This window comes from Dendrobates tinctorius, unplaced genomic scaffold (assembly GCF_039654945.1).
Source record: "Dendrobates tinctorius isolate UK_male_01 unplaced genomic scaffold, ASM3965494v1 ptg000098l, whole genome shotgun sequence".
In the NCBI taxonomy this organism is placed as follows: domain Eukaryota; kingdom Metazoa; phylum Chordata; class Amphibia; order Anura; family Dendrobatidae; genus Dendrobates; species Dendrobates tinctorius.
The window spans coordinates 13,559,356-13,576,854 of NW_027361766.1; the positions used below are offsets into that span (position 1 = coordinate 13,559,356).

Below are 17,499 nucleotides of genomic sequence, written 5' to 3' on the forward strand. Positions count from 1 at the left end.
TTTAAGGCTTTTTTATGCTGTCTTGAACATAGCAAATAGACAATAAATAGAAAGAGATAATAAATAAAATTACTTTACACATTGAATAATACCCCACTAGGAGGTAACATCAGATGATTTCATATCAAACAAATGCATTGTAATTAGGCAAATCAAAAAAATGTGCATGCGTATATGTTTGTATATTGTCCATAACGTATTTGTGCACCCTCTCAAGTCGTGCACCTTTATCCACTCATCATTTTCAAAAGATTCTATTGTAAGCTAACCTTGGTTCCTGTTTCTTCCCCGTTTCATATATAACGTAGATATGACAGGCTCAAACCCCAACTTAGGTGCTCTGGGAAAAAACAAGACTAAAGTATAGGAGTAACCCCGGCACACTAATAACATGAAAGTAAAGTCTTCTCAACGACAGTCTTTAATTGTTGTGATTTTATTGATTGTGAAAAAAAAGGGTGGTGTTACAACCCAAAAAAGGGTGGTGTTACAATCCAACGTTTCAGCTCTACATCTCGAGCTTTCATCAGGGATATGACTACAGTATATACAATAAAAGAACAAAAATCAATAAATAAACTTTATAAAGTATTATAAAACCAAAAATCTAGTGATAGGTGATACATAAGGTGGGGACAGTGTCAAACATCCTTTGTGAAGGTGTGTATGGATCTATAATGATGTGAGGCCAGTGAGTATGTATTGTGGTGTGATACGGTGAACATGTGAGAGGTTGAAAAGAGGAATAGAGTGAAGGTGTAAGGAGTTGAAAAGCATGAATGTGTAGGTAGTGTTGAGAAAGGGCATTAGGGGACAGTGAAGTGGAGTGGGAATAAAGGTGAGGTCATCTAAGGAGGCAGTGTGTAAGGGGTGCTCTTGGAAATGTTAAGGCATAAGGTATAAATACCTAGATCCTTGGTTTTGAGGTGTGTGTATAAGTGGTATAGGTTTGCCTTTGTAATCCAGCTGCTGGAACGGTACCTATAGTAACCACTGAAAAAGGGTATAGGTTAAGGAATAGCAAGGTATATAGAAAGAAAAGATATAAAAGAAAGTTTTAGGGGTCACATACCGATGTGTAGGGTCAGCACGTGACTCCCGTCCTAAGGACAAAAAAGCAGGTCAATAAGCTGAGATGGAGAAAGGAAACCCAGTCTATGAAGACTGTAGGGCACCATTACCTTGTGTCCTAAATCTAGTCAGGTGTGGAGGAGGCCGGAAGTGCATGTGGCTTAGTGCAGTGATGTTAAATACTGTCAAGCACTTCCTGATTGGGTGGGGAAGGGGCGGGAATGGGGGGGAAGGGCCATCGCCATCTTAGTGAGGTCAAAAATGTCTGAATGAATGTACTGAGCATGTGCAGGGCGGGGATAGAGAATGAGCATGTTTTGACTTGACAGGAAGTGATGGTGGCAGTCGCCATCTTGGTAAGGTCAAAAAATGTCAGAATGAATGTACTGAGCATGTGCAGGGCGGGGATAGAGAATGAACATGTTTTGACTTGACAGGAAGTGATGTTGGCAGTCGCCATCTTGGTGAGGTCAAAATTGTCAGAATGAATGTACTGAGCAGGTGCGAGCCATCCAGGAAGTGAAGTAAAAAAGGGAGGGTTGTGAGGAAATGTCACATGCATACAGGCGGCCATTTTAATGGTGGGACTGTGCTGAATTCATGCACGGTGATAATTTCAGTGCTGGTTGTGCCTATCAGGTTTCAGAGAAACTTCCTTTTCCTGCCTAAAAACAAAGAAAGGTAATTAGAGCAAGGTTTACATACAAAGAGTAAAATGGCGTTCATATTAACACACTTATGTCAGAAATATCTCCTATAAACCAAAAAACGTTGTGTAGGAAAAGAACTTATTTGGTAGTGATTTTAAACTCCTGATGAAAAACAAAACTAATTCACTATGAAGTGGAATTTAGAAGGGATTAATAATACATTTCAGATTCTCTATTGAGACCGTGTGGATGGAGGGTATTTAGGTGATATATCCAATACGCTTCACGCTCTTTGAGCGTTTGGATTCTATTACCCCCTCGTCTGGGTACAGGGATTTGTTCGATAACCTGAAATTTCAGTTGGCTTACAGAGTGTCTATTTTCCACAAAATGGGCAGGAATTGGTAAAAGTGTGTTCTCACACCGGATGGTTGATTTATGTTTGGAAATGAGGTCTTTCACATGCTGGGTGGTTTCCCCAACGTATCCTAGGCCGCATGGGCATTTGATTAAATAGACGACAAAATTTGAGTTGCAGGTAAAATAGCCATTGATCTTGTACCGTTTGCCAGACCTCGGATGGGTGAATGAATCGCCTTTACTAACATTCGTGCATTGTGCGCAACCCAAACAAGGGAAGGTTCCGTTGCGCACCGTGCTAAATGTCTTCTGCCTGAATGTCTTGAAGTGGGAGCCCACGTCGGCTCTAACCAAAGTGTTTTTTAGGTTCTGAGCCCGCTTATGGCAGATGAGAGGAGGATTTTGGAAATTTTCAATCCCCGGGTAAGCCTTTTCTAGTAGGGGCCAGTGTTCAAGGACTGCTTTTTTGATCAGAGGAGAGAACGGGTGATAGGTGTTGATGAACTTAACCCTATTCTCTACATCACAGTCACGTTGGGTAATTCTGGTTTGTTGTTCAGCATTAAATTTGGGGTATCCTCTTGTTTGAAACTTTTCAGTCATCTCGTCATGTCTCATTTGCCTGATATCAGGTTTTGAGACTATGCGGTCAATTCTGTCATGTTGGGATTTAGGTAGAGCTATCTTCACGTGTCTTGGGTGACAACTGGACCAGTGTAGTAGACTATTACGGTCTGTAGGTTTGACGTAAAGGTCACTTGTAAGGGTGCCAGAGTCAGTTTTAGAGATCATGGTGTCAAGGAAACTGACAGACTGTGTGTTGGAATGTGAGGTAAAGGTTAGGTTCGGTATACTCTGGTTGAGGTCATGTACAAAATCTGTGAGGCTATTGGTGTCACCTGTCCATACACAAAAGATGTCGTCTATGTATCTGAGCCAGGTAAGAGCATGTTTTCTATATAGATGATGTGTGTAGACAAAGTCAGCCTCAAATTTACACATGAAGATGTTAGCGTACGGGGGGGCTACATTCGCCCCCATCGCGGTACCCCGTGCCTGAAGGTAGAATTGGTCCTCAAAGAGGAAATAGTTGTTGTTGAGGACCAATTTGAGTGTATCGGTACAGAACAATTTCTGGGGTTCGCTAAGAGAGGATTGTAAATCTAGGAACCATCTGACAGCCTCGATGCCAAGATCGTGATCTATACTAGTATATAGGCTGTTGACGTCTAGGCTGGCTAATAAACAAAAGGAAGGAATGTCATGGAGGGTTCTAACGTGGTTCAGAAAATCACCGGTGTCTTTGAGATAAGATGGAATTTTTGGTACTAGTGGAGTGAGGATCTTTTCCAAGGTTATTGACAGGGGTGAGAGGATAGAGTCGGTAGATGCCACTATGGGTCTACCGGGGGGCTTTTCCAAATTTTTATGTATTTTGGGGAGTATATAAATGACTGGAGTTATGGGACTTTGTTTGTGCAAATACTCTGCCAGTTTAGAATCAATTGTACCCAAATTTAAGTGGAAGTTGATCAAATTGTCTATCTTTCTCTCTATGGAGTAGATAGGATTCGTGGGGATGGGTCTGTATGTTGTGACGTCAGAGAGTTGTCTCTGGATTTCAGACAGATAGTATTTCTTATCCAGTACTACAATGGAGCCACCTTTATCAGCAGGCTTTATGACAATGTCCTTGTTGTTTTTAAGACTTTTCAGTGCTAATGATTCTTCTCTATTAAGGTTATGCTTAAGGTGGTATTTACCATGTTTGATTTCATCTATATACTTATCCACAGAAGCATTAACAAGTGAAATATACGTCTCGACAGGATGATAGAGGCGAGGTGGTTGAAACGTGCTCAGGATCTTGAGTCCGAGATCTTTGAGAATAAACGTCTCTTGGGTGCTGGTTCCCGAGGAGAAAGGTACCTGGTTGGTGTTTATGTCTCCGCCATCTTTGTCAAAATGTACCTTAAGTCTCAAAGAGCGGTAAAAACGATTTAACTCTTGGTGTACGAGGAACGGATCAAAGGAGGGAGTGGGAGTGTCAACTTTTTGAAAATATTCTAAATAAGTGCTCTATAGATTTAATGGTGTTGACCATCAAATTTCTCCAGGAGAATATACAGAAGGTGAAAGATCAGGTTGCTGCTATCGAAAATCAGTTGACTAACACCCTTTCTCCAACAGATCTCGCTAGCCTTAAGGCAAGAGCCAACAAAACTCTACAAGACTACACCAATGAACTGAAAACACGAAAAAAGAACAAGTTTCTGAGAGACCAGGACGACTATCTAAAAAACCAGGTCTATAGATGGCGGTATACCACACTTCCAGATGGTCCCCCCTACAGAAACCGATATGGCTCATCAGGTTCTTCAGGTTCGGATGGTGGTCAAGTTGGACGAGGCGGCAGAGGAGGACGCGGTGGGAAACCGCCCAAGTCTTTTTTCGACCCGCGCAAGAAACCCCCGGCACCTCCAAACACAGTTTCAGACGAGGAGGAAGAAGAAAAAACAGACGAGGACCCCCAGAGGGATACACGTCCCAATACTCGATCTCAGGTAAGAACAATCTTGTCTTCAACATCTCTACCTATTGTCTCTCACCTGCCGAGATCCGAGTTCTCCAGAGGGGCCTCTCATTCTGTCCCACTCCCTCCTTTGATCCGTTCCTCGTACACCAAGAGTTAAATTGTTTTTACCGCTCTTTGAGACTTAAGGTACATTATGACAAAGATGGCGGAGACATAAACACCAACCAGGTACCTTTCTCCTCGGGAACCAGCACCCAAGAGACGTTTATTCTCAAAGATCTCGGACTCAAGATCCCGAGCACGTTTCAACCACCTCGCCTCTATCATCCTGTCGAGACGTATATTTCACTTGTTAATGCTTCTGTGGATAAGTATATAGATGAAATCAAACATGGTAAATACCACCTTAAGCATAACCTTAATAGAGAAGAATCATTAGGACTGAAAAGTCTTAAAAACAACAAGGACATTGTCATAAAGCCTGCTGATAAAGGTGGCTCCATTGTAGTACTGGATAAGAAATACTATCTGTCTGAAATCCAGAGACAACTCTCTGACGTCACGACATACAGACCCATCCCCACGAATCCTATCTACTCCATAGAGAGAAAGATAGACAATTTGATCAACTTCCACTTAAATTTGGGTACAATTGATTCTAAACTGGCAGAGTACTTGAAAAACAAAGTCCCATAACTCCAGTCATTTATATACTCCCCAAAATACATAAAAATTTGGAAAAGCCCCCCGGTAGACCCATAGTGGCATCTACCGACTCTATCCTCTCACCCCTGTCAATAACCTTGGAAAAGATCCTCACTCCACTAGTACCAAAAATTCCATCTTATCTCAAAGACACCGGTGATTTTCTGAACCACGTTAGAACCCTCCATGACATTCCTTCCTTTTGTTTATTAGCCAGCCTAGACGTCAACAGCCTATATACTAGTATAGATCACGATCTTGGCATCGAGGCTGTCAGATGGTTCCTAGATTTACAATCCTCTCTTAGCGAACCCCAGAAATTGTTCTGTACCGATACACTCAAATTGGTCCTCAACAACAACTATTTCCTCTTTGAGGACCAATTCTACCTTCAGGCACGGGGTACCGCGATGGGGGCGAATGTAGCCCCCCCGTACGCTAACATCTTCATGTGTAAATTTGAGGCTGACTTTGTCTACACACATCATCTATATAGAAAACATGCTCTTACCTGGCTCAGATACATAGACGACATCTTTTGTGTATGGACAGGTGACACCAATAGCCTCACAGATTTTGTACATGACCTCAACCAGAGTATACCGAACCTAACCTTTACCTCACATTCCAACACACAGTCTGTCAGTTTCCTTGACACCATGATCTCTAAAACTGACTCTGGCACCCTTACAAGTGACCTTTACGTCAAACCTACAGACCGTAATAGTCTACTACACTGGTCCAGTTGTCACCCAAGACACGTGAAGATAGCTCTACCTAAATCCCAACATGACAGAATTGACCGCATAGTCTCAAAACCTGATATCAGGCAAATGAGACATGACGAGATGACTGAAAAGTTTCAAACAAGAGGATACCCCAAATTTAATGCTGAACAACAAACCAGAATTACCCAACGTGACTGTGATGTAGAGAATAGGGTTAAGTTCATCAACACCTATCACCCGTTCTCTCCTCTGATCAAAAAAGCAGTCCTTGAACACTGGCCCCTACTAGAAAAGGCTTACCCGGGGATTGAAAATTTCCAAAATCCTCCTCTCATCTGCCATAAGCGGGCTCAGAACCTAAAAAACACTTTGGTTAGAGCCGACGTGGGCTCCCACTTCAAGACATTCAGGCAGAAGACATTTAGCACGGTGCGCAACGGAACCTTCCCTTGTTTGGGTTGCGCACAATGCACGAATGTTAGTAAAGGCGATTCATTCACCCATCCGAGGTCTGGCAAACGGTACAAGATCAATGGCTATTTTACCTGCAACTCAAATTTTGTCGTCTATTTAATCAAATGCCCATGCGGCCTAGGATACGTTGGGGAAACCACCCAGCATGTGAAAGACCGCATTTCCAAACATAAATCAACCATCCGGTGTGAGAACACACTTTTACCAATTCCTGCCCATTTTGTGGAAAATAGACACTCTGTAAGCCAACTGAAATTTCAGGTTATCGAACAAATCCCTGTACCCAGACGAGGGGGTAATAGAATCCAAACGCTCAAAGAGCGTGAAGCGTATTGGATATATCACCTAAATACCCTCCATCCACACGGTCTCAATAGAGAATCTGAAATGTATTATTAATCCCTTCTAAATTCCACTTCATAGTGAATTAGTTTTGTTTTTCATCAGGAGTTTAAAATCACTACCAAATAAGTTCTTTTCCTACACAACGTTTTTTGGTTTATAGGAGATATTTCTGACATAAGTGTGTTAATATGAACGCCATTTTACTCTTTGTATGTAAACCTTGCTCTAATTACCTTTCTTTGTTTTTAGGCAGGAAAAGGAAGTTTCTCTGAAACCTGATAGGCACAACCAGCACTGAAATTATCACCGTGCATGAATTCAGCACAGTCCCACCATTAAAATGGCCGCCTGTATGCATGTGACATTTCCTCACAACCCTCCCTTTTTTACTTCACTTCCTGGATGGCTCGCACCTGCTCAGTACATTCATTCTGACAATTTTGACCTCACCAAGATGGCGACTGCCAACATCACTTCCTGTCAAGTCAAAACATGTTCATTCTCTATCCCCGCCCTGCACATGCTCAGTACATTCATTCTGACATTTTTTGACCTTACCAAGATGGCGACTGCCACCATCACTTCCTGTCAAGTCAAAACATGCTCATTCTCTATCCCCGCCCTGCACATGCTCAGTACATTCATTCAGACATTTTTGACCTCACTAAGATGGCGATGGCCCTTCCCCCCATTCCCGCCCCTTCCCCACCCAATCAGGAAGTGCTTGACAGTATTTAACATCACTGCACTAAGCCACATGCACTTCCGGCCTCCTCCACACCTGACTAGATTTAGGACACAAGGTAATGGTGCCCTACAGTCTTCATAGACTGGGTTTCCTTTCTCCATCTCAGCTTATTGACCTGCTTTTTTGTCCTTAGGACGGGAGTCACGTGCTGACCCTACACATCGGTATGTGACCCCTAAAACTTTCTTTTATATCTTTTCTTTCTATATACCTTGCTATTCCTTAACCTATACCCTTTTTCAGTGGTTACTATAGGTACCGTTCCAGCAGCTGGATTACAAAGGCAAACCTATACCACTTATACACACACCTCAAAACCAAGGATCTAGGTATTTATACCTTATGCCTTAACATTTCCAAGAGCACCCCTTACACACTGCCTCCTTAGATGACCTCACCTTTATTCCCACTCCACTTCACTGTCCCCTAATGCCCTTTCTCAACACTACCTACACATTCATGCTTTTCAATTCCTTACACCTTCACTCTATTCCTCTTTTCAACCTCTCACATGTTCACCGTATCACACCACAATACATACTCACTGGCCTCACATCATTATAGATCCATACACACCTTCACAAAGGATGTTTGACACTGTCCCCACCTTATGTATCACCTATCACTAGATTTTTGGTTTTATAATACTTTATAAAGTTTATTTATTGATTTTTGTTCTTTTATTGTATATATTGTAGTCATATCCCTGATGAAAGCTCGAGATGTAGAGCTGAAACGTTGGATTGTAACACCACCCTTTTTTGGATTGTAACACCACCCTTTTTTTTCACAATCAATAAAATCACAACAATTAAAGACTGTCGTTGAGAAGACTTTACTTTCATGTTATTAGTGTGCCGGGGTTACTCCTATACTCTTCCCCGTTTCATGTCTGAGCACATGGACAATTGAGTCATTAGTGTTAGAAACCATCCATATGAGGTACACCTTGACGTGGTTGGATTGCTTTTATTCTTTTTTAAAAAAGTTAACTAAATTCCTAAAGTTTTTTTACATGTATTCTAGGGAAGAGCGAACTTGGTGTTAGTCGGTTATCACTTGAATAACTCGATGCTCGGATGTGTTAGGCACTCATTGAGTGTTCGCTGGTACTTTGATATGAAGCTCAAATCCACGCCCCACATGTTTGGTGCTTGTTACACAGTTAATAAGCATGCAGGGATTACTTACCAGTCACTGTAATGCTGTAGCCATCATGTTAGTGGCATTACTTTGATTGGCTGACCGCATTACCTTATCAGAGGTTATAAAAGGACAGGCACCACCGCACTTGGCTCACTGATGCCATTGCAAAGCACAGGGACAGTTCTAATTGTAGGAAGAGAGCAGTTACCCAGGGCAGTGTGTGCACAGTTTAACTAATCAGAGTCCTCTCGTGTTAATACTGGTGGTGATGCTGAACCATCATACTAACAGTCCTTCTAAGGGCTAATCTTGTGCTTTGCTGTTTGTATCAGATACATTCTGCATTTAGCATAGCGACAGTTGCAGGAGCAGGCAGAGTGGAAAAATACAGAGTCTAGACAGGGCTTGCGGAAGTGCAGTTCTTTGCGGCAAGGGTTGACGGTTGACTAGCCTGGGCCTTTTTTGACACCATAAAGGATGAGCCAACTCACGTAATTTGCCAACTTTGAAGAAAAAACTGAGCAAAAAGTGAAAAAATTTGAGTACTACATGTTTGAACCATCACATTCTCAATCAACGTGCGTTACTCTGGGAATCCTACTGCGCTAAAATGTGGATCTCAACAACCATCAGCCGCCCCATCAATTGCATCTGCAGCAACTTCCTGCTCGTCTGTTACCATGCCAAGTATTGTGACGAAGGTCCCTGACCGCAGGACCTTGGGTTCTTTACCCACTCCAGTCAGGCTGAGTGAGAGCCCAGCAGCTGTAATGGAAGCAGACATGCTTGCTGTTTTTGACAGATCTGAAAGAATGAGCACACCACAACTTTCTTAATCCACCATAACATCTTCTCCTGCACCTCCCTCATGGTCAAGCAGTTAGTCCAGTTCACTGTATTCCACCATCTCTCAGCACTACAGCCAGTCCATGGTCCCACTGTTGTGGTCACGTAAAAGATTGTTTCCTCCTACACATGACAAAGTTAAGAGGTTGAACTCCACCATCTCCAATCTTTAGGTCATGGAAATGCTGCCTTTCCGCCTGGTAGATACCGACAGTTTCCAAAAGCTGATGGGCATTGCAGTCCCTCAGTATCAGTTGCCCAATCACCATTACTTCTCTAAGAAAGGCAGCAGTTCCATTGCTAACAGATTGGAGATAATGGAGTTCAGCCTCTTAGCTTTGTCATGTGTGGGAGGAAACAATCTTTTATGTAACCACACCTCGGGACCGTGGGCCTGCTGCAGGCCTGAGAGCGGTTGGTGTATGGTGAATGAGGTGTAGGTGGAGATGTTATGATGGATTGATAAAATTGTGGTGTGCTCATTCTATGAGATAGGTCAAAAACAGCAGGCATGCCACTTCCGTTACAGCTGACGGTGGGCTCTCACTCAGTCTGACTGGAGCGGGTAAAGAACCGGAGGTTCTACAGTTGGAGACCTGCATGACAATACTTCTCACTGTAACAGAGGAGAAGGAAGAAGCAAGCAAATGCATTTCATGAGGTGACTGATGGTTGTTGAGGTCCGCTGGTCTGCATTTTATTGCAGGTTCGTGCATGTATTGGTCAAATTAATGCACTTTTTCCTTCTACTCAGTTTTTTTTTTTTGCAAAGTTGGCAGATAACGTGAGTTGGCTCATCTTTTGTGGTGTCAAAAAAGGCCCAGGCTAGGCAACACTTGCTGCTCCTGTGAGTCGCAGACCCGCAAACATTGCAGGTCACAGACACAATGATAACAAAAATCCCATAAATATGAAATGATGTGGAGACAGGGGACAACCCCGCTCCAACACCATATGCACAAGCTCAAAATCTGATATGAAAACCAGGAGAAGCAAAAGAGCACGCAGTCATTTAAATATAAAAAATATCAAAATCTTTTTATTAAATACCAATAGTACAAAACACATACCAAAGAAGTACTCATGAATAAGTGTGGGCAATAAATCCCATGACAAACCCCCCTCAACCTCCCCCAGATAGAAAACCCGGTAAATGGCACTGATAAGATTGTGACACATATCCTGTGTAGTATTAAAGTACCATGTCAACATCCAAGGGCTGAATTTCTAAAAGCCAATGGAGATAGATAATAATGCCCCAGTAGGGCCTTGAAATAGCCCTTGAACCCGGTCACATGACCGGTGTCCACCAATCGGCGCATGCACCATTGTGTCTGAAGGTCCTGCCCTGTAGTCCAGGCGTCAAGCACAGTGCGCATGCGCCGGGTAAACCCGGGGCAAAGCACACTGTGCATACAGACGCCGGCCACAGCGCGGAGCCGCAGACAGCATGGTGATGCACGCGGCCATGAAAAGGCGGTGGATCAAAGAGTCATCTACATATAACCCAGGGTCAGGGAACTGAAAAAGGGCCAGAGCAACATATGAATTAACCCTATGTCCTTATGATAAACCATGTATAAATGTAGGTAGCAGCCGCCTCAGTAAGCATAATGCAATAGGTATGCACTGAAGCAATAGATGTAAAACAAATCACCTAAATGGGCATATAGCAATACAATGAGTATACACTGATGTAAAAAATATACATTGAATAAATAAATAGTCCCATTAAACATCCTAAATCGAGTGTGCCACTGATAAAGCAGCCTATATCACCACATATCACCACATATCAATAAGACATAGATAACACATGTTAAAAGTTGACCACATATATAAAGTGTTTCATGGAGATGCTTGCTTGTAGCAGATGATATATCAGATCCATGGTACAGGGCTAGTCCAAGGCCAGACAAGGACACACTGGGTAATAACTAAAGAAATAGAAAGAATATAAAAACAATAAATAAAGTATAAAAGCAAAAAAAGATTAAAAAACATCCGCTGCCGAGCAGCATGGGAAATATAAGGACATGTGGACACAATAAAAGGAAGAGAACAAGAGAATATCAATATGTAATGTATATCCCTTCATGTCAAATCCAAACATAAGTGGAAGCGAGGAAAATATTATGATAAGCCAGAAAGAGGTGGGGGCTTTGATGTCAGCCTGCATAGGGTTTATAATAATGGGGTGAAACTTAGAAACTCATTGAGGCCTCTCGGGCTCATGGTGTCCAATTGGACGATCCATTTCACCTACATCTGTCCGAGAACTTTTTATAGTCACCTCCCCTTATACCCATATGCAGCACATCAATCCCCCTAATTTGTAACAATCCCGCATTGCAGTTATGACACACCCGTAAATGTCGAGGAATGGTTTTAAGATCATTGGGATCAGATACGGTCCTGGCTGCACCAATGTCCCGCACATGCTCCCGTACTCGCACCCTCAGCTCCCTGGTGGTGAGGCCAATATAGATTTTAGGGCACGGACATGTGGCATAATATATGACATTTGACGTGTCACATGATATCCATTGTTTGATCTTAAATTCCCTCGTACTATCCGTGGCTGAGGATGCAGTGCTTGCCGTAGTTTCATTTCTCTGTGCCTGTGCCATATGGAGCAATGTAACTTCTCCTTCTGACTCCTCCTTCACCTCCTCAGAGCTGCTTGCCTCTGTGTTATCCCATTCATTGCTTGAGAGTCAACCTCCTCCTCTTTCTGCCCTGACAACACAGTACATTCTGTATGAGCTTCATATCTGAGTCTCACCAAGATCACCTTCCCCACCGGGGGTTAACCTCTGGTTTTGATGGTCAGGATGCTGCTCATACCCTACTTCATACTGCCCTGGATCCAAGCTAAAAAAAAATTTGGGCATGAGCGTAGATGATTTCCTCCTCTAGACTCTGTGAATCTTTGGAGTACCTTTCTCATGCCCATGGCATAGAATATGTGAACATCTCTGCAGACTCGCCCATCTGTGGTTCCCTACAGTCAGTTGAGCAGTTGGATAGTTGTGACATGGGTGAAATCAAGGGTAATTGGGGTGCCACCTCTGTGTACTGTACTGTGTGTGATGTTGAGGTGGAGAAAGAGAAGGATAGGCCACTTGAAGCTGCACTTGCCATCCATTCGAGCACATCCTCTTTCTGGCCCTCATCAACAAGTCATACCACTGTGTGGCTGCCAAAGTAAGATAATGGAGTTGTCCTTCTAGTAACAGAAATTGTCCTTTGTGTTTGTATAGGACGTTTTGGTGGTCACTAGTGCTTTCATGAACATTAACACCTACTCCACGTTTACCTTGAACACCAAACCTATTCTCCCCTCCCCACGACCTCACTTTTTCCTAGTTATGTTGTCAGATAGTGTGGTAGGAGCATATTATTAGGAAAAAGCAATTAGTTCCAGCTGCGTGTAAAAAAAATTTCTTCTTTATTTCAACATTAAAATTATGTCATCTTCATAGTATGCCATACACACGGACACGGCAACGCGTTTCGATCTGTAAGATCTTTGTCAGAGCCATAGAGATACACTGATCTCAGCTGCATATATACTGCATTTGATCCAATGACATGCACAAAAACAATCACATGACAATTAACTCATTAAAATTACATAGCAATGTACAAAATAAATTAAAATACATGTTGCAAAAGAAAAATATTTATCTTTTCAACAATAATGAAGCATTAGGTCATTTCGTTTATTTAAACCATTCGGGGATCGGACATCTAGGTGATAAATCCAAAAAGCCTCTCTTGTTAACAGGCGTCGCTTTGAATCTCCGCCGCGGAAAGGAATTTTAACCTGTTCTATTCCTTGCACTTTAAAACTCGAGATGTTTCTAGCATGGTGCCTAATGAAATGCTGCGACACAGCTGATATATTACGATTCATGTTATTCGTATTTTCAATATCATGTAGATGTTCCCTAATGCGCATCTTCATTTTTCTAGATGTACACCCTATATATGATAATTTGCAAATGGTGCAATCTATCTTGTATATTACATTAGTTGAATTACAATTAATATATTGTTTTATGGTATATTGCACTTTATTTGCCGCATCAGAAATTTTTTTTGTAACATTTGCATATCTACATGTTTTGCATTTTGTAGCTCCACATCTGAAAAAACCATTACAGGTTAACCAGGTTTTATTAGTTGTATTTTTAAGAGAAAATAAATTAGGTGATAATTTGTCTCCCAAAGTAGGTGCTCTTCTCGATACTATATTAATACCTGGCTTTAATATATCTGCCAATTTACTATCTTCATATAAAATGGGCAAATATCTATTAATGATTCCCTTGATTTGTGGAAATTGGCGACTGAACTGAAAACAAATATACGGTTTCTTTCCAATAACTGTCTCATTTGCGTTGCCACCAGAAAAAATCATTTCATTACGTTTTTTGTTTTTTACTATTTGTTGTGCTCGATTCAAAGACCAATCCGGATACATGCGATTTTTTAATTTTTTCTTTACATGTTCCAGTTCACTATCTAGATTACTCTCTTCACTACAATTACGTTTAACCCTTGTGAGTTCTCCTACTGGTATTGCTTTAAGGGTATGTTTATTGTGACTGCTGGTTGCATGTAAAATAGTATTCCCACTATAGGGTTTATGATGTGTTTTCGTAGAGATAATTTCCCCCTCAACACCAAATAAATCCAAATCCAAAAAAGATATATGTTCCATATTATGTTCATGCGTAAATTTAATATTATATTGGTTAGAATTTACATATGACATAAAGGCAGGTATGGCAGATACATCTCCATCCCAAATTAATAGGGTATCATCGATATATCTGCCATACCATGCCACCTGTCCATAAAAAGGATTGGAATCTGAGAAAATGAATTCATATTCCCAAAACGACATAACCAGATTTGCAAGGGACGGTGAAATTTTCACCGTCCCTTGCAAATCTGGTTATGTCGTTTTGGGAATATGAATTCATTTTCTCAGATTCCAATCCTTTTTATGGACAGGTGGCATGGTATGGCAGATATATCGATGATACCCTATTAATTTGGGATGGAGATGTATCTGCCATACCTGCCTTTATGTCATATGTAAATTCTAACCAATATAATATTAAATTTACGCATGAACATAATATGGAACATATATCTTTTTTGGATTTGGATTTATTTGGTGTTGAGGGGGAAATTATCTCTACGAAAACACATCATAAACCCTATAGTGGGAATACTATTTTACATGCAACCAGCAGTCACAATAAACATACCCTTAAAGCAATACCAGTAGGAGAACTCACAAGGGTTAAACGTAATTGTAGTGAAGAGAGTAATCTAGATAGTGAACTGGAACATGTAAAGAAAAAATTAAAAAATCGCATGTATCCGGATTGGTCTTTGAATCGAGCACAACAAATAGTAAAAAACAAAAAACGTAATGAAATGATTTTTTCTGGTGGCAACGCAAATGAGACAGTTATTGGAAAGAAACCGTATATTTGTTTTCAGTTCAGTCGCCAATTTCCACAAATCAAGGGAATCATTAATAGATATTTGCCCATTTTATATGAAGATAGTAAATTGGCAGATATATTAAAGCCAGGTATTAATATAGTATCGAGAAGAGCACCTACTTTGGGAGACAAATTATCACCTAATTTATTTTCTCTTAAAAATACAACTAATAAAACCTGGTTAACCTGTAATGGTTTTTTCAGATGTGGAGCTACAAAATGCAAAACATGTAGATATGCAAATGTTACAAAAAAAATTTCTGATGCGGCAAATAAAGTGCAATATACCATAAAACAATATATTAATTGTAATTCAACTAATGTAATATACAAGATAGATTGCACCATTTGCAAATTATCATATATAGGGTGTACATCTAGAAAAATGAAGATGCGCATTAGGGAACATCTACATGATATTGAAAATACGAATAACATGAATCGTAATATATCAGCTGTGTCGCAGCATTTCATTAGGCACCATGCTAGAAACATCTCGAGTTTTAAAGTGCAAGGAATAGAACAGGTTAAAATTCCTTTCCGCGGCGGAGATTCAAAGCGACGCCTGTTAACAAGAGAGGCTTTTTGGATTTATCACCTAGATGTCCGATCCCCGAATGGTTTAAATAAACGAAATGACCTAATGCTTCATTATTGTTGAAAAGATAAATATTTTTCTTTTGCAACATGTATTTTAATTTATTTTGTACATTGCTATGTAATTTTAATGAGTTAATTGTCATGTGATTGTTTTTGTGCATGTCATTGGATCAAATGCAGTATATATGCAGCTGAGATCAGTGTATCTCTATGGCTCTGACAAAGATCTTACAGATCGAAACGCGTTGCCGTGTCCGTGTGTATGGCATACTATGAAGATGACATAATTTTAATGTTGAAATAAAGAAGAAATTTTTTTACACGCAGCTGGAACTAATTGCTTTTTCCTATTGATCACACGTCAGTCCAGATGGAGCTCTGAGGTCTGCGGTCTACATTTGGTGAGCTGGCTCTTGTTTGTTTTTAGGAGCATATTATTAGCAACAAAAAAACTAGATGCTAAATTTTACTTTGCACCAACTCTGCACACAGCTGAATTTCAATGGCACTAAATGACAAGGTGAAATATGGCATACTGAATCACATTAGTAACAAAAGAAAGTATTTTTTAGTGTGGATGAGGCCTGTATAACATAGAAGACATACTCCAAACAATTTCAAACTGAGATTTCCCTTACTGTATCGCTATAGTAACAGAAGGAATAATTGTTTCAGTGTGGATGACTCATGTATAACAAAGAATATATGCTCCAAGCAATTTCACACTGAGATCTCACCTACTCTGTCACGTTAGTTTTAGAAGAATTTTTTTGTGTGAATGAGGCCTGTATAACATAGACTACATGCTCCAAACAATTTCAAACTGAGATCTCCCCTACTGTACCACGTTAGTAATAGAATAAAGTATTTTTTAGTGTGGATGAGACAGACATAACATAGAAAATATGTTCCAAACAATTTCAAACTGAGATCTCCAGTACTGTATCACATTAGTAACAGAAGCAAACATTGTTTCAGTGTGGATGAGACCTGTATAATATAAAAGATATGCTCCAAACAATTATAAACTGAGATCTCCCCTATTGTGTCACATTAGTAACAGAAGAAAGAATTGATTCAATGTGAATGATGACTGTTTAACAAACAATTTCAAACTGAGTTCTCCTCCACTGTATCACATTAGTTAGAGGAAAAATAATTTTTTGTATGTGGATGAGGCCTGCACAACATAGAAGATATGCCTCAAACTATTTCAAACTGAGATCTCCCCTACTGTATCACATTAGTAACAGGAGAATTGTTTGTGTGGATGAGGCCTGTATGACAAAAAAGATATGCTCCAAAAAATTTCAAACTGAGAACTCCCCTACTATATCACGTTAGTCACAGAGGAAAGAATTGTTTCAGTGTTGATAAGGCCTGTATAGCAAAGCATATCTACCCCAAACAATTAGAAAAATGAGATCTCCCCTACTGTATGACGTTAGTAACAGAAGAAAGAATTGTTTCACTGTGGATGAGGCCTGCAAAACAAAGAAGATATGCACCAAACAATTTCAAACTGAGATCTCCCCTACTGTATCACATTAGTAGCAGAAGAATTGTTCCAATGTGAATGAGACCTGTATAACAAAGAAGATATGCTCCAAACAATTTCAAACTGAGATCTCCCCTACTGTATCACGTTAGTCACAGAGGAAAGAATTGTTTCAGTGTTGATAAGGCCTATATAGCAAAGCATATCTACCCCAAACAATTAGAAAAATGAGATCTCCCCTACTGTATGACGTTAGTAACAGAA

General features: G+C 40.6%; 1 protein-coding gene across 1 annotated transcript; it reads right to left on the reverse strand.

The window, feature by feature from the left end:
* Nucleotides 1-485: 485 nt before the first annotated feature.
* On the reverse strand, nt 486-3,926 carry LOC141099072 (uncharacterized). The gene is made up of 2 exons (XM_073587117.1): nt 1,182-3,926; nt 486-1,103 (listed from the first exon to the last, which is right to left on the reverse strand). The coding sequence occupies exon 1, from the start codon at nt 3,120-3,122 to the stop codon at nt 1,932-1,934; it is 1,191 nt and encodes a 396-aa protein (XP_073443218.1). The 5' UTR covers nt 3,123-3,926; the 3' UTR covers nt 486-1,103; nt 1,182-1,931.
* Between the last annotated feature and the right edge of the window lie 13,573 nt (nt 3,927-17,499).